The 25,826-nt window shown below is 35.2% G+C and overlaps 3 protein-coding genes and 2 pseudogenes across 3 annotated transcripts; all 5 read left to right on the top strand.

The window, feature by feature from the left end:
- Window positions 1-1,350: 1,350 nt before the first annotated feature.
- LOC137586329 (probable trafficking protein particle complex subunit 13 homolog) lies at window positions 1,351-3,263 on the top strand. Its single transcript, XM_068302340.1, has 4 exons — window positions 1,351-1,355; window positions 2,266-2,578; window positions 2,635-2,763; window positions 2,817-3,263. The coding sequence occupies exons 1-4, from the start codon at window positions 1,351-1,353 to the stop codon at window positions 3,255-3,257; spliced, it is 888 nt and encodes a 295-aa protein (XP_068158441.1). The 3' UTR covers window positions 3,258-3,263.
- A 1,915-nt stretch (window positions 3,264-5,178) lies between these two features.
- LOC137586330 (probable trafficking protein particle complex subunit 13 homolog) lies at window positions 5,179-8,306 on the top strand (annotated as a pseudogene).
- Window positions 8,307-8,917: 611 nt separating this feature from the next.
- On the top strand, window positions 8,918-10,830 carry LOC137586331 (probable trafficking protein particle complex subunit 13 homolog). Its single transcript, XM_068302342.1, has 4 exons — window positions 8,918-8,922; window positions 9,833-10,145; window positions 10,202-10,330; window positions 10,384-10,830. Exons 1-4 carry the CDS (start codon window positions 8,918-8,920, stop codon window positions 10,822-10,824), a joined length of 888 nt encoding a protein of 295 aa, XP_068158443.1. The 3' UTR covers window positions 10,825-10,830.
- A 3,968-nt stretch (window positions 10,831-14,798) lies between these two features.
- Window positions 14,799-15,873, top strand: LOC137586332 (probable trafficking protein particle complex subunit 13 homolog). The gene is made up of 4 exons (XM_068302343.1): window positions 14,799-14,812; window positions 14,882-15,194; window positions 15,251-15,379; window positions 15,433-15,873. Exons 1-4 carry the CDS (start codon window positions 14,799-14,801, stop codon window positions 15,871-15,873), a joined length of 897 nt encoding a protein of 298 aa, XP_068158444.1.
- A 4,790-nt stretch (window positions 15,874-20,663) lies between these two features.
- On the top strand, window positions 20,664-24,253 carry LOC137586333 (probable trafficking protein particle complex subunit 13 homolog; annotated as a pseudogene).
- Window positions 24,254-25,826: the final 1,573 nt, after the last annotated feature.

Here is a 25,826-nt window from a genome sequence, read left to right on the forward strand (position 1 = left end):
CAAAACACATGCTGCAACCTAACAATAGCTGTCAGTTTCTTTATTGCATAAAGGTATGTACAAAATGTTTAAAACTAACAAGTGCACTTGTACATACATAAATTCACAGCCAAAATCTACTATTGCGAGATGCTCCAAAGTATTGCGTCAATTTACCAATGTGGGTAAGCTTGATATTGTTTGGCGATCTAGTCTGGGTGAAAGAGGAAGATTGCAAACAAGTCAATTGCAACGATTGGTAGGTATTTTATTTAATATTATAAAATATATTTCTAATAGACTTTTTTTTAGCCTTTTGAAAACGAAGATCTTTGTTTGGAAGTGGTAGATGCCAAAAACATAATTAAAATTGGATCAATATTTTCCTTTCTGTGTAGAGTCACAAATAGTTCTGATCATCCTATGAAATTGCATATTCATCTTGATATTAAAATGTTAACAAACAGCTATACTGGATCTGCTGATTTTCTTTTGGAGGTATTACAACCGGCGGAAAAGACCGAGTTTTCTTTATCAATTTCTCCTTCAAATTTGGGCCTAATCAGAGTATCACCGTTGTTACTGGTTGATACTCTACAAAACAGGCGGTATTATTTTGAAAAGGTAGTAGATGTTTTTGTTGTTGATGCAGACTACCACCAAGATGATGTATTTTTCCTTAATAAGTTAACTGAATACGAAAATTCACAGGAATTACTAAGAGAAAAGAAAATTCAACTGCAAGTTGTTTAGTTATGACGGCAGTACAATATAAGAAAATATATATTTATAAATATTCGTCTAAAATATGGACAAGCAAGCTTATAGATAATAGTAAATATATCCTTTTGTAGCTATTAAACATATAACCTTCTTTGAACAGATAAATAAAACACATAAAATCAGTATAATTATTGAGAAATTGTGTATCTGGATGCAGAAGAAGGAAGTTAGAAAGTTTTACTCTTTGATATATCGTGCGAATTACTAATGTTAAATCATATCAAAGCCGAAAAACCAGAATTTGTTTGGGTATTTTAAGAGAAACTTAGGAGGCGGTTGTAATTCAGCACTGCAACCATTTGTGTGACGGAAGTTAATTCAAAAACTAAGCAAAAAGGAAAGACGAAGAGAGCGAATCGCTATGTTTCTTAGCTCCAAACATGCTTGCTTAAAGTGCAAACCAAACAAATCAACAAATACAATTATTTTGGAAACAAATTTTTTTGTGCGAAAAAGGGTAGAAGACTCTGAGGGAATTGAGTGAATGAGGCGCACACAATGAATTCGATGTGTATGAATGTTTTTGTGTGTTGTGACTCATAACCAAGGTAGGTATTGGCAGTGCTGTGATACTACCGATGCTACGCAATGGTGTACGACTGTTGACATTGTGTTATGTGAGAAGGCATTACAAGGGTCTGCATTAATTTTGGCATTAAGCAAAGAGCTTGAAGGAACGGCAGTACAATGGCTGTCGCATGCTGGTTATGCTGGAATCAAATGTCCAGAGTTTAAGCAGTTATTTCAACAACGCTTTAAAAACAGAAACGTCCATATGTAGACTATCGCCAGTTGAATTTGAACACGGTTTCTGACAGGTTTCCTTTGCCATTGATTGCAGATCAAATAGCTAGACTAAGAGACGCGCAATACTTTACCTGCTTGGATATGGCAAGCGGATTTTATCACATTCCGATAAGTTTAAATTCTATTGAATATACGGCATTCGTTACACTAGATGGGCAATATAAATTTTTGTCCATGCCCTTTGCACTTAAAAACGCTCGTTCAGTGTTCCAAGGGGCAATTTTGAAAGCATTAGGAGATAGCATATTCGTACGTGATAGTTTACATGGATGATATCATGATCATAGCTCCAACCATAATTTAAGAAAAACTCGATTGCCTCAAGCAATTTTTGACTATCGAATCGAATAATTCAATTTGGCACACAAGCTACTCTTACTCATTTCTACCGACCTACTAAATTTGACTAAAATCGGACTAAAAACACGCAAAATATTCTTATAAACGAGTTTTACTAGGCGGTCTAAGGGGCGGAGTTGGTGCTAGAGTGCACGTTAATTTATAAGAGTGAGCGAGATAGCAGATGGTAGGAGGCATGCAAAAAGAATTTAATAAACATTTATGTAAGTAGTACATACAAGTATGTAGTGCATAGTCTGCCAAAGTCGGAAAGACGACTTACTTTCTGTAGGTCTTTTCCCTATCCTTAATCGGCTAGCGTATACCTTCTGTTTATTTATAAATATATACATTTAGACTGGTTTGCGAAGTCAACTACACCATTCCTGCTGGATTTGGCCAATCGTTACGGAAATTGTTCAAGTTTCAAGTACTTAAACCGCTTGATGTAAAGACCAAATTTTATAATGCGGAAATGGATGAAATATACCTAGAAGCTCAAATACAAAATGTTACGACTGGACCTTTTTGCCTAGAAAAGGTGGAATTGGATAACTCGGAACATTACACAGTCACATCCTTAAATACTCTTTCAAACGGAGAGTCCGTGTTAACCTCAAAACACATGCTGCAACCTAACAATAGCTGTCAGTTTCTTTATTGCATAAAGGTATGTACAAAATGTTTAAAACTAACAAGTGCACTTGTACATACATAAATTCACAGCCAAAATCTACTATTGCGAGATGCTCCAAAGTATTGCGTCAATTTACCAATGTGGGTAAGCTTGATATTGTTTGGCGATCTAGTCTGCGTGAAAGAGGAAGATTGCAAACAAGTCAATTGCAACGATTGGTAGGTATTTTATTTAATATTATAAAATATATTTCTAATAGACTTTTTTTTAGCCTTTTGAAAACGAAGATCTTTGTTTGGAAGTGGTAGATGCCAAAAACATAATTAAAATTGGATCAATATTTTCCTTTCTGTGTAGAGTCACAAATAGTTCTGATCATCCTATGAAATTGCATATTCATCTTGATATTAAAATGTTAACAAACAGCTATACTGGATCTGCTGATTTTCTTTTGGAGGTATTACAACCGGCGGAAAAGACCGAGTTTTCTTTATCAATTTCTCCTTCAAATTTGGGCCTAATCAGAGTATCACCGTTGTTACTGGTTGATACTCTACAAAACAGGCGGTATTATTTTGAAAAGGTAGTAGATGTTTTTGTTGTTGATGCAGACTACCACCAAGATGATGTATTTTTCCTTAATAAGTTAACTGAATACGAAAATTCACAGGAATTACTAAGAGAAAAGAAAATTCAACTGCAAGTTGTTTAGTTATGACGGCAGTACAATATAAGAAAATATATATTTATAAATATTCGTCTAAAATATGGACAAGCAAGCTATAGATAATGGTAAATATATCCTTTTGTAGCTATTAAACATATAACCTTCTTTGAACAGATAAATAAAACACATAAAATCAGTATAATTATTGAGAAATTGTGTATCTGGATGCAGAAGAAGGAAGTTAGAAAGTTTTACTCTTTGATATATCGTGCGAGTTACTAATGTTAAATCATATCAAAGCCGAAAAACCAGAATTTGTTTGGGTATTTTAAGAGAAACTTAGGAGGCGGTTGTAATTCAGCACTGCAACCATTTGTGTGACGGAAGTTAATTCAAAAACTAAGCAAAAAGGAAAGACGAAGAGAGCGAATCGCTATGTTTCTTAGCTCCATACATGCTTGCTTAAAGTGCAAACCAAACAAATCAACAAATACAATTATTTTGGAAACAAATTTTTTTGTGCGAAAAAGGGTAGAAGACTCTGAGGGAATCGAGTGAGTGAGGCGCACACAATGAATTCGATGTGTATGAATGTTTTTGTGTGTTGTGACTCATAACCAAGGTAGGTATTGGCAGTGCTGTGATACTACCGATGCTACGCAATGGTGTACGACTGTTGACATTGTGTTATGTGAGAAGGCATTACAAGGGTCTGCATTAATTTTGGCATTAAGCAAAGAGCTTGAAGGAACGGCAGTACAATGGCTGTCGCATGCTGGTTATGCTGGAATCAAGTGTCCAGAGTTTTAGCAGTTATTTCAACAACGCTTTAAAAACAGAGACGTCCATATGTAGACTATCGCCAGTTGAATTTGAACACGGTTTCTGACAGGTTTCCTTTGCCATTGATTGCAGATCAAATAGCTAGACTAAGAGACGCGCAATACTTTACCTGCTTGGATATGGCAAGCGGATTTTATCACATTCCGATAAGTTTAAATTCTATTGAATATACGGCATTCGTTACACTAGATGGGCAATATAAATTTTTGTCCATGCCCTTTGCACTTAAAAACGCTCGTTCAGTGTTCCAAGGGGCAATTTTGAAAGCATTAGGAGATAGCATATTCGTACGTGATAGTTTACATGGATGATATCATGATCATAGCTCCAACCATAATTTAAGAAAAACTCGATTGCCTCAAGCAATTTTTGACTATCGAATCGAATAATTCAATTTGGCACACAAGCTACTCTTACTCATTTCTACCGACCTACTAAATTTGACTAAAATCGGACTAAAAACACGCAAAATATTCTTATAAACGAGTTTTACTAGGCGGTCTAAGGGGCGGAGTTGGTGCTAGAGTGCACGTTAATTTATAAGAGTGAGCGAGATAGCAGATGGTAGGAGGCATGCAAAAAGAATTTAATAAACATTTATGTACGTAGTACATACAAGTATGTAGTACATAGTCTGCCAAAGTCGGAAAGACGACTTACTTTCTGTAGGTCTTTTCCCTATCCTTAATCGGCTAGCGTATACCTTCTGTTTATTTATAAATATATACATTTAGACTGGTTTGCGAAGTCAACTACACCACTCCTGCTGGATTTGGCCAATCGTTACTGAAATTGTTCAAGTTTCAAGTACTTAAACCGCTTGATGTAAAGACCAAATTTTATAATGCGGAAATGGATGAAATATACCTAGAAGCTCAAATACAAAATGTTACGACTGGACCTTTTTGCCTAGAAAAGGTGGAATTGGATAACTCGGAACATTACACAGTCACATCCTTAAATACTCTTTCAAACGGAGAGTCCGTGTTAACCTCAAAACACATGCTGCAACCTAACAATAGCTGTCAGTTTCTTTATTGCATAAAGGTATGTACAAAATGTTTAAAACTAACAAGTGCACTTGTACATACATAAATTCACAGCCAAAATCTACTATTGCGAGATGCTCCAAAGTATTGCGTCAATTTACCAATGTGGGTAAGCTTGATATTGTTTGGCGATCTAGTCTGGGTGAAAGAGGAAGATTGCAAACAAGTCAATTGCAACGATTGGTAGGTATTTTATTTAATATTATAAAATATATTTCTAATAGACTTTTTTTAGCCTTTTGAAAACGAAGATCTTTGTTTGGAAGTGGTAGATGCCAAAAACATAATTAAAATTGGATCAATATTTTCCTTTCTGTGTAGAGTCACAAATAGTTCTGATCATCCTATGAAATTGCATATTCATCTTGATATTAAAATGTTAACAAACAGCTATACTGGATCTGCTGATTTTCTTTTGGAGGTATTACAACCGGCGGAAAAGACCGAGTTTTCTTTATCAATTTCTCCTTCAAATTTGGGCCTAATCAGAGTATCACCGTTGTTACTGGTTGATACTCTACAAAACAGGCGGTATTATTTTGAAAAGGTAGTAGATGTTTTTGTTGTTGATGCAGACTACCACCAAGATGATGTATTTTTCCTTAATAAGTTAACTGAATACGAAAATTCACAGGAATTACTAAGAGAAAAGAAAATTCAACTGCAAGTTGTTTAGTTATGACGGCAGTACAATATAAGAAAATATATATTTATAAATATTCGTCTAAAATATGGACAAGCAAGCTTATAGATAATAGTAAATATATCCTTTTGTAGCTATTAAACATATAACCTTCTTTGAACAGATAAATAAAACACATAAAATCAGTATAATTATTGAGAAATTGTGTATCTGGATGCAGAAGAAGGAAGTTAGAAAGTTTTACTCTTTGATATATCGTGCGAATTACTAATGTTAAATCATATCAAAGCCGAAAAACCAGAATTTGTTTGGGTATTTTAAGAGAAACTTAGGAGGCGGTTGTAATTCAGCACTGCAACCATTTGTGTGACGGAAGTTAATTCAAAAACTAAGCAAAAAGGAAAGACGAAGAGAGCGAATCGCTATGTTTCTTAGCTCCAAACATGCTTGCTTAAAGTGCAAACCAAACAAATCAACAAATACAATTATTTTGGAAACAAATTTTTTTGTGCGAAAAAGGGTAGAAGACTCTGAGGGAATTGAGTGAATGAGGCGCACACAATGAATTCGATGTGTATGAATGTTTTTGTGTGTTGTGACTCATAACCAAGGTAGGTATTGGCAGTGCTGTGATACTACCGATGCTACGCAATGGTGTACGACTGTTGACATTGTGTTATGTGAGAAGGCATTACAAGGGTCTGCATTAATTTTGGCATTAAGTAAAGAGCTTGAAGGAACGGCAGTACAATGGCTGTCGCATGCTGGTTATGCTGGAATCAAATGTCCAGAGTTTAAGCAGTTATTTCAACAACGCTTTAAAAACAGAAACGTCCATATGTAGACTATCGCCAGTTGAATTTGAACACGGTTTCTGACAGGTTTCCTTTGTCATTGATTGCAGATCAAATAGCTAGACTAAGAGACGCGCAATACTTTACCTGCTTGGATATGGCAAGCGGATTTTATCACATTCCGATAAGTTTAAATTCTATTGAATATACGGCATTCGTTACACTAGATGGGCAATATAAATTTTTGTCCATGCCCTTTGCACTTAAAAACGCTCGTTCAGTGTTCCAAGGGGCAATTTTGAAAGCATTAGGAGATAGCATATTCGTACGTGATAGTTTACATGGATGATATCATGATCATAGCTCCAACCATAATTTAAGAAAAACTCGATTGCCTCAAGCAATTTTTGACTATCGAATCGAATAATTCAATTTGGCACACAAGCTACTCTTACTCATTTCTACCGACCTACTAAATTTGACTAAAATCGGACTAAAAACACGCAAAATATTCTTATAAACGAGTTTTACTAGGCGGTCTAAGGGGCGGAGTTGGTGCTAGAGTGCACGTTAATTTATAAGAGTGAGCGAGATAGCAGATGGTAGGAGGCATGCAAAAAGAATTTAATAAACATTTATGTAAGTAGTACATACAAGTATGTAGTGCATAGTCTGCCAAAGTCGGAAAGACGACTTACTTTCTGTAGGTCTTTTCCCTATCCTTAATCGGCTAGCGTATACCTTCTGTTTATTTATAAATATATACATTTAGACTGGTTTGCGAAGTCAACTACACCACTCCTGCTGGATTTGGCCAATCGTTACGGAAATTGTTCAAGTTTCAAGTACTTAAACCGCTTGATGTAAAGACCAAATTTTATAATGCGGAAATGGATGAAATATACCTAGAAGCTCAAATACAAAATGTTACGACTGGACCTTTTTGCCTAGAAAAGGTGGAATTGGATAACTCGGAACATTACACAGTCACATCCTTAAATACTCTTTCAAACGGAGAGTCCGTGTTAACCTCAAAACACATGCTGCAACCTAACAATAGCTGTCAGTTTCTTTATTGCATAAAGGTATGTACAAAATGTTTAAAACTAACAAGTGCACTTGTACATACATAAATTCACAGCCAAAATCTACTATTGCGAGATGCTCCAAAGTATTGCGTTTACCAATGTGGGTAAGCTTGATATTGTTTGGCGATCTAGTCTGCGTGAAAGAGGAAGATTGCAAACAAGTCAATTGCAACGATTGGTAGGTATTTTATTTAATATTATAAAATATATTTCTAATAGACTTTTTTTAGCCTTTTGAAAACGAAGATCTTTGTTTGGAAGTGGTAGATGCCAAAAACATAATTAAAATTGGATCAATATTTTCCTTTCTGTGTAGAGTCACAAATAGTTCTGATCATCCTATGAAATTGCATATTCATCTTGATATTAAAATGTTAACAAACAGCTATACTGGATCTGCTGATTTTCTTTTGGAGGTATTACAACCGGCGGAAAAGACCGAGTTTTCTTTATCAATTTCTACTTCAAATTTGGGCCTAATCAGAGTATCACCGTTGTTACTGGTTGATACTCTACAAAACAGGCGGTATTATTTTGAAAAGGTAGTAGATGTTTTTGTTGTTGATGCAGACTACCACCAAGATGATGTATTTTTCCTTAATAAGTTAACTGAATACGAAAATTCACAGGAATTACTAAGAGAAAAGAAAATTCAACTGCAAGTTGTTTAGTTATGACGGCAGTACAATATAAGAAAATATATATTTATAAATATTCGTCTAAAATATGGACAAGCAAGCTATAGATAATAGTAAATATATCCTTTTGTAGCTATTAAACATATAACCTTCTTTGAACAGATAAATAAAACACATAAAATCAGTATAATTATTGAGAAATTGTGTATCTGGATGCAGAAGAAGGAAGTTAGAAAGTTTTACTCTTTGATATATCGTGCGAGTTACTAATGTTAAATCATATCAAAGCCGAAAAACCAGAATTTGTTTGGGTATTTTAAGAGAAACTTAGGAGGCGGTTGTAATTCAGCACTGCAACCATTTGTGTGACGGAAGTTAATTCAAAAACTAAGCAAAAAGGAAAGACGAAGAGAGCGAATCGCTATGTTTCTTAGCTCCATACATGCTTGCTTAAAGTGCAAACCAAACAAATCAACAAATACAATTATTTTGGAAACAAATTTTTTTGTGCGAAAAAGGGTAGAAGACTCTGAGGGAATCGAGTGAGTGAGGCGCACACAATGAATTCGATGTGTATGAATGTTTTTGTGTGTTGTGACTCATAACCAAGGTAGGTATTGGCAGTGCTGTGATACTACCGATGCTACGCAATGGTGTACGACTGTTGACATTGTGTTATGTGAGAAGGCATTACAAGGGTCTGCATTAATTTTGGCATTAAGCAAAGAGCTTGAAGGAACGGCAGTACAATGGCTGTCGCATGCTGGTTATGCTGGAATCAAGTGTCCAGAGTTTTAGCAGTTATTTCAACAACGCTTTAAAAACAGAGACGTCCATATGTAGACTATCGCCAGTTGAATTTGAACACGGTTTCTGACAGGTTTCCTTTGCCATTGATTGCAGATCAAATAGCTAGACTAAGAGACGCGCAATACTTTACCTGCTTGGATATGGCAAGCGGATTTTATCACATTCCGATAAGTTTAAATTCTATTGAATATACGGCATTCGTTACACTAGATGGGCAATATAAATTTTTGTCCATGCCCTTTGCACTTAAAAACGCTCGTTCAGTGTTCCAAGGGGCAATTTTGAAAGCATTAGGAGATAGCATATTCGTACGTGATAGTTTACATGGATGATATCATGATCATAGCTCCAACCATAATTTAAGAAAAACTCGATTGCCTCAAGCAATTTTTGACTATCGAATCGAATAATTCAATTTGGCACACAAGCTACTCTTACTCATTTCTACCGACCTACTAAATTTGACTAAAATCGGACTAAAAACACGCAAAATATTCTTATAAACGAGTTTTACTAGGCGGTCTAAGGGGCGGAGTTGGTGCTAGAGTGCACGTTAATTTATAAGAGTGAGCGAGATAGCAGATGGTAGGAGGCATGCAAAAAGAATTTAATAAACATTTATGTACGTAGTACATACAAGTATGTAGTACATAGTCTGCCAAAGTCGGAAAGACGACTTACTTTCTGTAGGTCTTTTCCCTATCCTTAATCGGCTAGCGTATACCTTCTGTTTATTTATAAATATATACATTTAGACTGGTTTGCGAAGTCAACTACACCACTCCTGCTGGATTTGGCCAATCGTTACTGAAATTGTTCAAGTTTCAAGTACTTAAACCGCTTGATGTAAAGACCAAATTTTATAATGCGGAAATGGATGAAATATACCTAGAAGCTCAAATACAAAATGTTACGACTGGACCTTTTTGCCTAGAAAAGGTGGAATTGGATAACTCGGAACATTACACAGTCACATCCTTAAATACTCTTTCAAACGGAGAGTCCGTGTTAACCTCAAAACACATGCTGCAACCTAACAATAGCTGTCAGTTTCTTTATTGCATAAAGGTATGTACAAAATGTTTAAAACTAACAAGTGCACTTGTACATACATAAATTCACAGCCAAAATCTACTATTGCGAGATGCTCCAAAGTATTGCGTCAATTTACCAATGTGGGTAAGCTTGATATTGTTTGGCGATCTAGTCTGGGTGAAAGAGGAAAATTGCAAACAAGTCAATTGCAACGATTGGTAGGTATTTTATTTAATATTATAAAATATATTTCTAATAGACTTTTTTTTAGCCTTTTGAAAACGAAGATCTTTGTTTGGAAGTGGTAGATGCCAAAAACATAATTAAAATTGGATCAATATTTTCCTTTCTGTGTAGAGTCACAAATAGTTCTGATCATCCTATGAAATTGCATATTCATCTTGATATTAAAATGTTAACAAACAGCTATACTGGATCTGCTGATTTTCTTTTGGAGGTATTACAACCGGCGGAAAAGACCGAGTTTTCTTTATCAATTTCTCCTTCAAATTTGGGCCTAATCAGAGTATCACCGTTTTTACTGGTTGATACTCTACAAAACAGGCGGTATTATTTTGAAAAGGTAGTAGATGTTTTTGTTGTTGATGCAGACTACCACCAAGATGATGTATTTTTCCTTAATAAGTTAACTGAATACGAAAATTCACAGGAATTACTAAGAGAAAAGAAAATTCAACTGCAAGTTGTTTAGTTATGACGGCAGTACAATATAAGAAAATATATATTTATAAATATTCGTCTAAAATATGGACAAGCAAGCTTATAGATAATAGTAAATATATCCTTTTGTAGCTATTAAACATATAACCTTCTTTGAACAGATAAATAAAACACATAAAATCAGTATAATTATTGAGAAATTGTGTATCTGGATGCAGAAGAAGGAAGTTAGAAAGTTTTACTCTTTGATATATCGTGCGAATTACTAATGTTAAATCATATCAAAGCCGAAAAACCAGAATTTGTTTGGGTATTTTAAGAGAAACTTAGGAGGCGGTTGTAATTCAGCACTGCAACCATTTGTGTGACGGAAGTTAATTCAAAAACTAAGCAAAAAGGAAAGACGAAGAGAGCGAATCGCTATGTTTCTTAGCTCCAAACATGCTTGCTTAAAGTGCAAACCAAACAAATCAACAAATACAATTATTTTGGAAACAAATTTTTTTGTGCGAAAAAGGGTAGAAGACTCTGAGGGAATTGAGTGAATGAGGCGCACACAATGAATTCGATGTGTATGAATGTTTTTGTGTGTTGTGACTCATAACCAAGGTAGGTATTGGCAGTGCTGTGATACTACCGATGCTACGCAATGGTGTACGACTGTTGACATTGTGTTATGTGAGAAGGCATTACAAGGGTCTGCATTAATTTTGGCATTAAGCAAAGAGCTTGAAGGAACGGCAGTACAATGGCTGTCGCATGCTGGTTATGCTGGAATCAAATGTCCAGAGTTTAAGCAGTTATTTCAACAACGCTTTAAAAACAGAAACGTCCATATGTAGACTATCGCCAGTTGAATTTGAACACGGTTTCTGACAGGTTTCCTTTGCCATTGATTGCAGATCAAATAGCTAGACTAAGAGACGCGCAATACTTTACCTGCTTGGATATGGCAAGCGGATTTTATCACATTCCGATAAGTTTAAATTCCATTGAATATACGGCATTCGTTACACTAGATGGGCAATATAAATTTTTGTCCATGCCCTTTGCACTTAAAAACGCTCGTTCAGTGTTCCAAGGGGCAATTTTGAAAGCATTAGGAGATAGCATATTCGTACGTGATAGTTTACATGGATGATATCATGATCATAGCTCCAACCATAATATAAGAAAAACTCGATTGCCTCAAGCAATTTTTGACTATCGAATCGAATAATTCAATTTGGCACACAAGCTACTCTTACTCATTTCTACCGACCTACTAAATTTGACTAAAATCGGACTAAAAACACGCAAAATATTCTTATAAACGAGTTTTACTAGGCGGTCTAAGGGGCGGAGTTGGTGCTAGAGTGCACGTTAATTTATAAGAGTGAGCGAGATAGCAGATGGTAGGAGGCATGCAAAAAGAATTTAATAAACATTTATGTAAGTAGTACATACAAGTATGTAGTGCATAGTCTGCCAAAGTCGCAAAGACGACTTACTTTCTGTAGGTCTTTTCCCTATCCTTAATCGGCTAGCGTATACCTTCTGTTTATTTATAAATATATACATTTAGACTGGTTTGCGAAGTCAACTACACCACTCCTGCTGGATTTGGCCAATCGTTACGGAAATTGTTCAAGTTTCAAGTACTTAAACCGCTTGATGTAAAGACCAAATTTTATAATGCGGAAATGGATGAAATATACCTAGAAGCTCAAATACAAAATGTTACGACTGGACCTTTTTGCCTAGAAAAGGTGGAATTGGATAACTCGGAACATTACACAGTCACATCCTTAAATACTCTTTCAAACGGAGAGTCCGTGTTAACCTCAAAACACATGCTGCAACCTAACAATAGCTGTCAGTTTCTTTATTGCATAAAGGTATGTACAAAATGTTTAAAACTAACAAGTGCACTTGTACATACATAAATTCACAGCCAAAATCTACTATTGCGAGATGCTCCAAAGTATTGCGTCAATTTACCAATGTGGGTAAGCTTGATATTGTTTGGCGATCTAGTCTGGGTGAAAGAGGAAGATTGCAAACAAGTCAATTGCAACGATTGGTAGGTATTTTATTTAATATTATAAAATATATTTCTAATAGACTTTTTTTTAGCCTTTTGAAAACGAAGATCTTTGTTTGGAAGTGGTAGATGCCAAAAACATAATTAAAATTGGATCAATATTTTCCTTTCTGTGTAGAGTCACAAATAGTTCTGATCATCCTATGAAATTGCATATTCATCTTGATATTAAAATGTTAACAAACAGCTATACTGGATCTGCTGATTTTCTTTTGGAGGTATTACAACCGGCGGAAAAGACCGAGTTTTCTTTATCAATTTCTCCTTCAAATTTGGGCCTAATCAGAGTATCACCGTTGTTACTGGTTGATACTCTACAAAACAGGCGGTATTATTTTGAAAAGGTAGTAGATGTTTTTGTTGTTGATGCAGACTACCACCAAGATGATGTATTTTTCCTTAATAAGTTAACTGAATACGAAAATTCACAGGAATTACTAAGAGAAAAGAAAATTCAACTGCAAGTTGTTTAGTTATGACGGCAGTACAATATAAGAAAATATATATTTATAAATATTCGTCTAAAATATGGACAAGCAAGCTATAGATAATGGTAAATATATCCTTTTGTAGCTATTAAACATATAACCTTCTTTGAACAGATAAATAAAACACATAAAATCAGTATAATTATTGAGAAATTGTGTATCTGGATGCAGAAGAAGGAAGTTAGAAAGTTTTACTCTTTGATATATCGTGCGAGTTACTAATGTTAAATCATATCAAAGCCGAAAAACCAGAATTTGTTTGGGTATTTTAAGAGAAACTTAGGAGGCGGTTGTAATTCAGCACTGCAACCATTTGTGTGACGGAAGTTAATTCAAAAACTAAGCAAAAAGGAAAGACGAAGAGAGCGAATCGCTATGTTTCTTAGCTCCATACATGCTTGCTTAAAGTGCAAACCAAACAAATCAACAAATACAATTATTTTGGAAACAAATTTTTTTGTGCGAAAAAGGGTAGAAGACTCTGAGGGAATCGAGTGAGTGAGGCGCACACAATGAATTCGATGTGTATGAATGTTTTTGTGTGTTGTGACTCATAACCAAGGTAGGTATTGGCAGTGCTGTGATACTACCGATGCTACGCAATGGTGTACGACTGTTGACATTGTGTTATGTGAGAAGGCATTACAAGGGTCTGCATTAATTTTGGCATTAAGCAAAGAGCTTGAAGGAACGGCAGTACAATGGCTGTCGCATGCTGGTTATGCTGGAATCAAATGTCCAGAGTTTTAGCAGTTATTTCAACAACACTTTAAAAACAGAGACGTCCATATGTAGACTATCGCCAGTTGAATTTGAACACGGTTTCTGACATGTTTCCTTTGCCATTGATTGCAGATCAAATAGCTAGACTAAGAGACGCGCAATACTTTACCTGCTTGGATATGGCAAGCGGATTTTATCACATTCCGATAAGTTTAAATTCTATTGAATATACGGCATTCGTTACACTAGATGGGCAATATAAATTTTTGTCCATGCCCTTTGCACTTAAAAACGCTCGTTCAGTGTTCCAAGGGGCAATTTTGAAAGCATTAGGAGATAGCATATTCGTACGTGATAGTTTACATGGATGATATCATGATCATAGCTCCAACCATAATTTAAGAAAAACTCGATTGCCTCAAGCAATTTTTGACTATCGAATCGAATAATTCAATTTGGCACACAAGCTACTCTTACTCATTTCTACCGACCTACTAAATTTGACTAAAATCGGACTAAAAACACGCAAAATATTCTTATAAACGAGTTTTACTAGGCGGTCTAAGGGGCGGAGTTGGTGCTAGAGTGCACGTTAATTTATAAGAGTGAGCGAGATAGCAGATGGTAGGAGGCATGCAAAAAGAATTTAATAAACATTAATGTACGTAGTACATACAAGTATGTAGTACATAGTCTGCCAAAGTCGGAAAGATGACTTACTTTCTGTAGGTCTTTTCCCTATCCTTAATCGGCTAGCGTATACCTTCTGTTTATTTATAAATATATACATTTAGACTGGTTTGCGAAGTCACCTACACCACTCCTGCTGGATTTGGCCAATCGTTACGGAAATTGTTCAAGTTTCAAGTACTTAAACCGCTTGATGTAAAGACCAAATTTTATAATGCGGAAATGGATGAAATATACCTAGAAGCTCAAATACAAATTGTTACGACTGGACCTTTTTGCCTAGAAAAGGTGGGATTGGATAACTCGGAACATTACACAGTCACATCCTTAAATACTCTTTCAAACGGAGAGTCCGTGTTAACCTCAAAACACATGCTGCAACCTAACAATAGCTGTCAGTTTCTTTATTGCATAAAGGTATGTACAAAATGTTTAAAACTAACAAGTGCACTTGTACATATATAAATTCACAGCCAAAATCTACTATTGCGAGATGCTCCAAAGTATTGCGTCAATTTACCAATGTGGGTAAGCTTGATATTGTTTGGCGATCTAGTCTGGGTGAAAGAGGAAGATTGCAAACAAGTCAATTGCAACGATTGGTAGGTATTTTATTTAATATTATAAAATATATTTCTAATAGACTTTTTTTTAGCCTTTTGAAAACGAAGATCTTTGTTTGGAAGTGGTAGATGCCAAAAACATAATTAAAATTGGATCAATATTTTCCTTTCTGTGTAGAGTCACAAATAGTTCTGATCATCCTATGAAATTGCATATTCATCTTGATATTAAAATGTTAACAAACAGCTATACTGGATCTGCTGATTTTCTTTTGGAGGTATTACAACCGGCGGAAAAGACCGAGTTTTCTTTATCAATTTCTCCTTCAAATTTGGGCCTAATCAGAGTATCACCGTTGTTACTGGTTGATACTCTACAAAACAGGCGGTATTATTTTGAAAAGGTAGTAGATGTTTTTGTTGTTGATGCAGACTACCACCAAGATGTTGTATTTTTCCTTAATAAGTTAACTGAATACGAAAATTCACAGGAATTACTAAGAGAAAAGAAAATTCAACTGCAAGTTGTTTAGTTATGACGGCAGTACAATATAAGAAAATATGGATTTATAAATATTCGTCTAAAATATGGACAAGCAAGCTTATAGATAATGGTAAATATATCCTTTTGTAGCTATTAAACATATAACCTTCTTTGAACAGATAAATAAAACACATAAAATCAGTATAATTATTGAGAAATTGTGTATCTGGATGCAGAAGAAGGAAGTTAGAAAGTTTTACTCTTTGATATATCGTGCGAGTTACTAATGTTAAATCATATCAAAGCCGAAAAACCAGAATTTGTTTGGGTATTTTAAGAGAAACTTAGGAGGCGGTTGTAATTCAGCACTGCAACCATTTGTGTGACGGAAGTTAATTCAAAAACTAAGCAAAAAGGAAAGACGAAGAGAGCGAATCGCTATGTTTCTTAGCTCCAAACATGCTTGCTTAAAGTGCAAACCAAACAAATCAACAAATACAATTATTTTGGAAACAAATTTTTTTGTGCGAAAAAGGGTAGAAGACTCTGAGGGAATTGAGTGAGTGAGGCGCACACAATGAATTCGATGTGTATGAATGTTTTTGTGTGTTGTGACTCATAACCAAGGTAGGTATTGGCAGTGCTGTGATACTACCGATGCTACGCAATGGTGTACGACTGTTGACATTGCGTTATGTGAGAAGGCATTACAAGGGTCTGAAGGGTCTGCATTAATTTTGGCATTAAGCAAAGAGCTTGAAGGAACGGCAGTACAATGGCTGTCGCATGCTGGTTATGCTGGAATCAAATGTCCAGAGTTTAAGCAGTTATTTCAACAACGCTTTAAAAACAGAAACGTCCATATGTAGACTATCGCCAGTGGAATTTGAACACGGTTTCTGACAGGTTTCCTTTGCCATTGATTGCAGATCAAATAGCTAGACTAAGAGACGCACAATACTTTACCTGCTTGGATATGGCAAGCGGATTTTATCACATTCCGATAAGTTTAAATTCTATTGAATATACGGCATTCGTTACACTAGATGGGCAATATAAATTTTTGTCCATGCCCTTTGCACTTAAAAACGCTCGTTACATGGATGATATCATGATCATAGCTCCAACCATAATTTAAGAAAAACTCGATTGCCTCAAGCAATTTTTGACTATCGAATCGAATAATTCAATTTGGCACACAAGCTACTCTTACTCATTTCTACCAAACTACTAAATTTGACTAAAATCGGACTAAAAACACGCAAAATATTTTTATAAACGAGTTTTACTAGGCGGTCTAAGGGGCGGAGTTGGCGTCAGAGTGCACGTGAGTTTATAAGAGTGAGCGAGATAGCATATGGTAGGAGGCATGCAAAAAGAATTTAATAAACACTTATGTACGTAGTACATACAAGTATGTAGTACATAGTCTGCCAAAGTCGGAAAGACGACTTACTTTCTGTAGGTCTTTTCCCTATCCTTAATCGGCTAGCGTATACCTGTTGTTTATTTAAATACTCTTCCAAATGGAGAGTCCGTGTTAACCTCAAAACACATGCTGCAGCCTAACAATAGCTGTCAGTTTCTTTATTGTATAAAGGTGTGTACAGAATGTTTAAAAGTAACAAGTGTACTTGTACATACATAAATTTTGATAACAAAGATCTTTGTTTGGAAGTGATAGATGCCAAAAAACGTAATTAAAGTTGGATCAATATTTTGCTTTCTGTGTAGAGTCACAAATAGTTCTGATCATCCTATGAAATTGCATATTCATATTGAAACTAAAATGTTAACAAGCAGCTATACTGGATCTGCTGATTTTCTTTTGGAGGTATTACAACCGGCGGAAAAGACCGAGTTTTCTTTATCAATTTCTCCTTCAAATGTGGGCCTAATCAGAGTATCACCGTTGTTACTGGTTGATACTCTACAAAACAGGCGGTATTATTTTAAAAAGGTAGTAGATGTTTTAGTTGATGATGCAGACTACCACCAAGATGATGTATTTTTCCTCAATAAGTTAACTGAATACGAAAATTCACAGGAATTACTAAGAGAAAAGAAAATTCAATTGCAAGTTGTTTAGTTATGATGGCAGTACAACATAAGAATATATATATTTATAAACATTCGTCTAAAATATGGACAAGCAAGCTTATAGATAATGGTAAATATATCCTTTTGTAGCTATTAAACATATAACCTTCTTTGAACAGATAAATAAAACACATAAAATCAGGATAATTATTGAGAAATTGTGTATCTGGATGCAGAAGAAGGAAGTTAGAAAGTTTTTTTCTTTGATATATCGTGCGAGTTACTAATGTTAAATCATATCAAAGCCGAAAAACCAGAATTTGTTTGGGTATTTTAAGAGAAACTTAGGAGGCGGTTGTAATTCAGCACTGCAACCATTTGTGTGACGGAAGTTAATTCAAAAACTAAGCAAAAAGGAAAGACGAAGAGAGCGAATCGCTCAGTTTCTTAGCTCCAAACATGCTTGCTTAAAGTGCAAACCAAACAAATCGACAAATACAATTATTTTGGAAACAAATTTTTTTGTGCGAAAAAGGGTAGAAGACTCTGAGGGAATTGAGTGAGTGAGGCGCACACAATGAATTCGATGTGTATGAATGTTTTTGTGTGTTGTGACTCATAACCAAGGTAGGTATTGGCAGTGCTGTGATACTACCGATGCTACGCAATGGTGTACGACTGTTGACATTGTGTTATGTGAGAAGGCATTACAAGGGTCTGCATTAATTTTGGCATTAAGCAAAGAGCTTGAAAGAACGGCAGTACAATGGCTGTCGCATGCTGGTTATGCTGGAATCAAATGTCCAGAGTTTTAGCAGTTATTTCAACAACACTTTAAAAACAGAGACGTCCATATGTAGACTATCGCCAGTTGAATTTGAACACGGTTTCTGACAGGTTTCCTTTACCATTGATTGCAGATCAAATAGCTAGACTAAGAGACGCGCAATACTTTACCTGCTTGGATATGGCAAGCGGATTTTATCACATTCCGATAAGTTTAAATTCTATTGAATATACGGCATTCGTTACACTAGATGGGCAATATAAATTTTTGTCCATGCCCTTTGCACTTAAAAACTCTCGTTCAGTGTTCCAAGGGGCAATTTTGAAAGCATTAGGAGATAGCATGTTCGTACGTGATAGTTTACATGGATGATATCATGATCATAGCTCCAACCATAATTTAAGAAAAACTCGATTGCCTCAAGCAATTTTTGACTATCGAATCGAATAATTCAATTTGGCACACAAGCTACTCTTACTCATTTCTACCGACCTACTAAATTTGACTAAAATCGGATTAAAAACACGTAAAATATTCTTATAAACGAGTTTTACTAGGCGGTCTAAGGGGCGGAGTTGGTGCTAGAGTGCACGTTAATTTATAAGAGTGAGCGAGATAGCAGATGGTAGGAGGCATGCAAAAAGAATTTAATAAACATTTATGTACGTAGTACATACAAGTATGTAGTACATAGTCTGCCAAAGTCGGAAAGACGACTTACTTTCTGTAGGTCTTTTCCCTATCCTTAATCGGCTAGCGTATACCTTCTGTTTATTTATAAATATATACATTTAGACTGGTTTGCGAAGTCAACTACACCACTCCTGCTGGATTTGGCCAATCGTTACGGAAATTGTTCAAGTTTCAAGTACTTAAACCGCTTGATGTAAAGACCAAATTTTATAATGCGGAAATGGATGAAATATACCTAGAAGCTCAAATACAAAATGTTACGACTGGACCTTTTTGCCTTTTGTTTGGAAGTGATAGATGCCAAAAACATAATTAAAATTGGATCAATATTTTCCTTTCTGTGTAGAGTCACAAATAGTTCTGATCATCCTATGAAATTGCATATTCATCTTGATACTAAAATGTTAACAAACAGCTATACTGGATCTGCTGATTTTCTTTTGGAGGTATTACAACAGGCGGAAAAGACCGAGTTTTCTTTATCAATTTCTCCTTCAAATTTGGGCCTAATCAGAGTATCACCGTTGTTACTGGTTGATACTCTACAAAACAGGCGGTATTATTTTAAAAAGGTAGTAGATGTTTTAGTTGATGATGCAGACTACCACCAAGATGATGTATTTTTCCTCAATAAGTTAACTGAATACGAAAATTCACAGGAATTACTAAGAGAAAAGAAAATTCAATTGCAAGTTGTTTAGTTATGATGGCAGTACAACATAAGAATATATATATTTATAAATATTCGTCTAAAATATGGACAAGCAAGCTTATAGATAATGGTAAATATATCCTTTTGTAGCTATTAAACATATAACCTTCTTTGAACAGATAAATAAAACACATAAAATCAGGATAATTATTGAGAAATTGTGTATCTGGATGCAGAAGAAGGAAGTTAGAAAGTTTTACTCTTTGATATATCGTGCGAGTTACTAATGTTAAATCATATCAAAGCCGAAAAACCAGAATTTGTTTGGGTATTTTAAGAGAAACTTAGGAGGCGGTTGTAATTCAGCACTGCAACCATTTGTGTGACGGAAGTTAATTCAAAAACTAAGCAAAAAGGAAAGACGAAGAGAGCGAATCGCTATGTTTCTTAGCTCCAAACATGCTTGCTTAAAGTGCAAACCAAACAAATCAACAAATACAATTATTTTGGAAACAAATTTTTTTGTGCGAAAAAGGGTAGAAGACTCTGAGGGAATTGAGTGAGTGAGGCGCACACAATGAATTCGATGTGTATGAATGTTTTTGTGTGTTGTGACTCATAACCAAGGTAGGTATTGGCAGTGCTGTGATACTACCGATGCTACGCAATGGTGTACGACTGTTGACATTGTGTTATGTGAGAAGGCATTACAAGGTTCTGCATTAATTTTGGCATTAAGCAAAGAGCTTGAAAGAACGGCAGTACAATGGCTGTCGCATGCTGGTTATGCTGGAATCAAATGTCCAGAGTTTTAGCAGTTATTTCAACAACGCTTTAAAAACAGAGACGTCCATATGTAGACTATCGCCAGTTGAATTTGAACACGGTTTCTGACAGGTTTCCTTTACCATTGATTGCAGATCAAATAGCTAGACTAAGAGACGCGCAATACTTTACCTGCTTGGATATGGCAAGCGGATTTTATCACATTCCGATAAGTTTAAATTCTATTGAATATACGGCATTCGTTACACTAGATGGGCAATATAAATTTTTGTCCATGCCCTTTGCACTTAAAAACTCTCGTTCAGTGTTCCAAGGGGCAATTTTGAAAGCATTAGGAGATAGCATATTCGTACGTGATAGTTTACATGGATGATATCATGATCATAGCTCCAACCATAATTTAAGAAAAACTCGATTGCCTCAAGCAATTTTTGACTATCGAATCGAATAATTCAATTTGGCACACAAGCTACTCTTACTCATTTCTACCGACCTACTAAATTTGACTAAAATCGGATTAAAAACACGTAAAATATTCTTATAAACGAGTTTTACTAGGCGGTCTAAGGGGCGGAGTTGGTGCTAGAGTGCACGTTAATTTATAAGAGTGAGCGAGATAGCAGATGGTAGGAGGCATGCAAAAAGAATTTAATAAACATTTATGTACGTAGTACATACAAGTATGTAGTACATAGTCTGCCAAAGTCGGAAAGACGACTTACTTTCTGTAGGTCTTTTCCCTATCCTTAATCGGCTAGCGTATACCTTCTGTTTATTTATAAATATATACATTTAGACTGGTTTGCGAAGTCAACTACACCACTCCTGCTGGATTTGGCCAATCGTTACGGAAATTGTTCAAGTTTCAAGTACTTAAACCGCTTGATGTAAAGACCAAATTTTATAATGCGGAAATGGATGAAATATACCTAGAAGCTCAAATACAAAATGTTACGACTGGACCTTTTTGCCTTTTGTTTGGAAGTGATAGATGCCAAAAACATAATTAAAATTGGATCAATATTTTCCTTTCTGTGTAGAGTCACAAATAGTTCTGATCATCCTATGAAATTGCATATTCATCTTGATACTAAAATGTTAACAAACAGCTATACTGGATCTGCTGATTTTCTTTTGGAGGTATTACAACAGGCGGAAAAGACCGAGTTTTCTTTATCAATTTCTCCTTCAAATTTGGGCCTAATCAGAGTATCACCGTTGTTACTGGTTGATACTCTACAAAACAGGCGGTATTATTTTGAAAAGGTAGTAGATGTTTTTGTTGTTGATGCAGACTACCACCAAGATGATGTATTTTTCCTTAATAAGTTAACTGAATACGAAAATTCACAGGAATTACTAAGAGAAAAGAAAATTCAACTGCAAGTTGTTTAGTTATGACGGCAGTACAATATAAGAAAATATATATTTATAAATATTCGTCTAAAATATGGACAAGCAAGCTAATAATAATGGTAAATATATCCTTTTGTAGCTATTAAACATATAACCTTCTTTGAACAGATAAATAAAACACATAAAATCAGTATAATTATTGAGAAAGTGTGTATCTGGATGCAGAAGAAGGAAGTTAGAAAGTTTTACTCTTTGATATATCGTGCGAATTACTAATGTTAAATCATATCAAAGCCGAAAAACCAGAATTTATTTGGGTATTTTAAGAGAAACTTAGGAGGCGGTTGTAATTCAGCACTGCAACCATTTGTGTGACGGAAGTTACTTCAAAAACTAAGCAAAAAGGAAAAACGAAGAGAGCGAATCGCTATGTTTCTTAGCTCCAAACATGCTTGCTTAAAGTGCAAATCAAACAAATCAACAAGTACAATTATTTTGGAAACAAATTTTTTTGTGCGAAAAAGGGTAGAAGACTCTAAACAGATAAATCAAATGTCCAGAGTTTAAGCAGTTATTTCAACAACGCTTTAAAAACAAAAACGTCCATATGTAGACTATCGTCAGTTGAATTTGAACACGGTTTCTGACAGGTTTCCTTTGCCATTGATTGCAGATCAAATAGCTAGACTAAGAGACGCACAATACTTTACCTGCTTGGATATGGCAAGCGGATTTTATCACATTCCGATAAGTTTAAATTCTATTGAATATACGGCATTCGTTACACTAGATGGGCAATATAAATTTTTGTCCATGCCCTTTGCACTTAAAAACGCTCGTTCAGTGTTCCAAGGGGCAATTTTGAAAGCATTAGGAGATAGCATATTCGTACGTGATAGTTTACATGGATGATATCATGATCATAGCTCCAACCATAATTTAAGAAAAACTCGATTGCCTCAAGCAATTTTTGACTATCGAATCGAATAATTCAATTTGGCACACAAGCTACTCTTACTCATTTCTACCGACCTACTAAATTTGACTAAAATCGGACTAAAAACACGCAAAATATTCTTATAAACGAGTTTTACTAGGCGGTCTAAGGGGCGGAGTTGGCGTCAGAGTGCACGTGAGTTTATAAGAGTGAGCGAGATAGCATATGGTAGGAGGCATGTAAAAAGAATTTAATAAACATTTATGTACGTAGTACATACAAGTATGTAGTACATAGTCTGCCAAAGTCGGAAAGACGACTTACTTTCTGTAGGTCTTTTCCCTATTCTTAATCGGCTTGCGTATACCTGTTGTTTATTTATAAATATATACATTTAGACTGGTTTGCGAAGTCAACTACACCAGTCCTGCTGGATTTGACCAATCGTTACGGAAATTGTTCAAATTTAAAGTACTTAAACCACTTGATGTAAAGACCAAATTTTATAATGCGGAAATGGATGAAATATACCTACAAGCTCAAGTACAAAATGTGGACCTTTTTGCCTAGAAAAGGTGGAATTGGATAACTCGGAACATAACACAATCACATCCCTAAATACTCTTCCAAATGGAGAGTCCGTGTTAACCTCAAAACACATGCTGCAGCCTAACAATAGCTGTCAGTTTCTTTATTGCATAAAGGTGTGTACAGAATGTTTAAGACTAACAAGTGTACTTGTGATAACAAAGATCTTTGTTTGGAAGTGATAGATGCCAAAAAACGTAATTAAAGTTGGATCAATATTTTCCTTTCTGTGTAGAGTCACAAATAGTTCTGATCATCCTATGAAATTGCATATTCATATTGATACTAAAATGTTAACAAACAGCTATACTGGATCTGCTGATTTTCTTTTGGAGGTATTACAACCGGCGGAAAAGACCGAGTTTTCTTTATCAATTTCTCCTTCAAATGTGGGCCTAATCAGAGTATCACCGTTGTTACTGGTTGATACTCTACAAAACAGGCGGTATTATTTTGAAAAGGTAGTAGATGTTTTTGTTGATGATGCAGACTACCACCAAGATGATGTATTTTTCCTCAATAAGTTAACTGAATACGAAAATTCACAGGAATTACTAAGAGAAAAGAAAATTCAATTGCAAGTTGTTTAGTTATGATGGCAGTACAACATAAGAATATATATATTTATAAATATTCGTCTAAAATATGGACAAGCAAGCTTATAGATAATGGTAAATATATCCTTTTGTAGCTATTAAACATATAACCTTCTTTGAACAGATAAATAAAACACATAAAATCAGTATAATTATTGAGAAATTGTGTATCTGGATGCAGAAGAAGGAAGTTAAAAAGTTTTACTCTTTGATATATCGTGCGAATTACTAATGTTAAATCATATCAAAGCCGAAAAACCAGAATTTATTTGGGTATTTTAAGAGAAACTTAGGAGGCGGTTGTAATTCAGCACTGCAACCATTTGTGTGACGGAAGTTACTTCAAAAACTAAGCAAAAAGGAAAAACGAAGAGAGCGAATCGCTATGTTTCTTAGCTCCAAACATGCTTGCTTAAAGTGCAAATCAAACAAATCAACAAGTACAATTATTTTGGAAACAAATTTTTTTGTGCGAAAAAGGGTAGAAGACTCTAAACAGATAAATCAAATGTCCAGAGTTTAAGCAGTTATTTCAACAACGCTTTAAAAACAGAAACGTCCATATGTAGACTATCGCCAGTTGAATTTGAACACGGTTTCTGACAGGTTTCCTTTGCCATTGATTGCAGATCAAATAGCTAGACTAAGAGACGCACAATACTTTACCTGCTTGGATATGGCAAGCGGATTTTATCACATTCCGATAAGTTTAAATTCTATTGAATATACGGCATTCGTTACACTAGATGGGCAATATAAATTTTTGTCCATGCCCTTTGCACTTAAAAACGCTCGTTCAGTGTTCCAAGGGGCAATTTGGAAAGCATTAGGAGATAGCATATTCGTACGTGATAGTTTACATGGATGATATCATGATCATAGCTCCAACCATAATTTAAGAAAAACTCGATTGCCTCAAGCAATTTTTGACTATCGAATCGAATAATTCAATTTGGCACACAAACTACTCTTACTCATTTCTACGGACCTACTAAGTTTGACTAAAATCGGACTAAAAACACGCAAAATATTCTTATAAACGAGTTTTACTAGGCGGTCTAAGGGGCGGAGTTGGTGCTAGAGTGCACGTTAATTTATAAGAGTGAGCGAGATAGCAGATGGTAGGAGGCATGCAAAAAGAATTTAATAAACATTTATGTACGTAGTACATACAAGTATGTAGTACATAGTCTGCCAAAGTCGGAAAGACGACTTACTTTCTGTAGGTCTTTTCCCTATCCTTAATCGGCTAGCGTATACCTTCTGTTTATTTATAAATATATACATTTAGACTGGTTTGCGAAGTCAACTACACCACTCCTGCTGGATTTGGCCAATCGTTACTGAAATTGTTCAAGTTTCAAGTACTTAAACCGCTTGATGTAAAGACCAAATTTTATAATGCGGAAATGGATGAAATATACCTAGAAGCTCAAATACAAAATGTTACGACTGGACCTTTTTGCCTAGAAAAGGTGGAATTGGATAACTCGGAACATTACACAGTCACATCCTTAAATACTCTTTCAAACGGAGAGTCCGTGTTAACCTCAAAACACATGCTGCA

The sequence above is a fragment of the Drosophila tropicalis genome, unplaced genomic scaffold (assembly GCF_018151085.1).
Source record: "Drosophila tropicalis isolate 14030-0801.00 unplaced genomic scaffold, ASM1815108v1 contig_979, whole genome shotgun sequence".
Taxonomy (NCBI): domain Eukaryota; kingdom Metazoa; phylum Arthropoda; class Insecta; order Diptera; family Drosophilidae; genus Drosophila; species Drosophila tropicalis.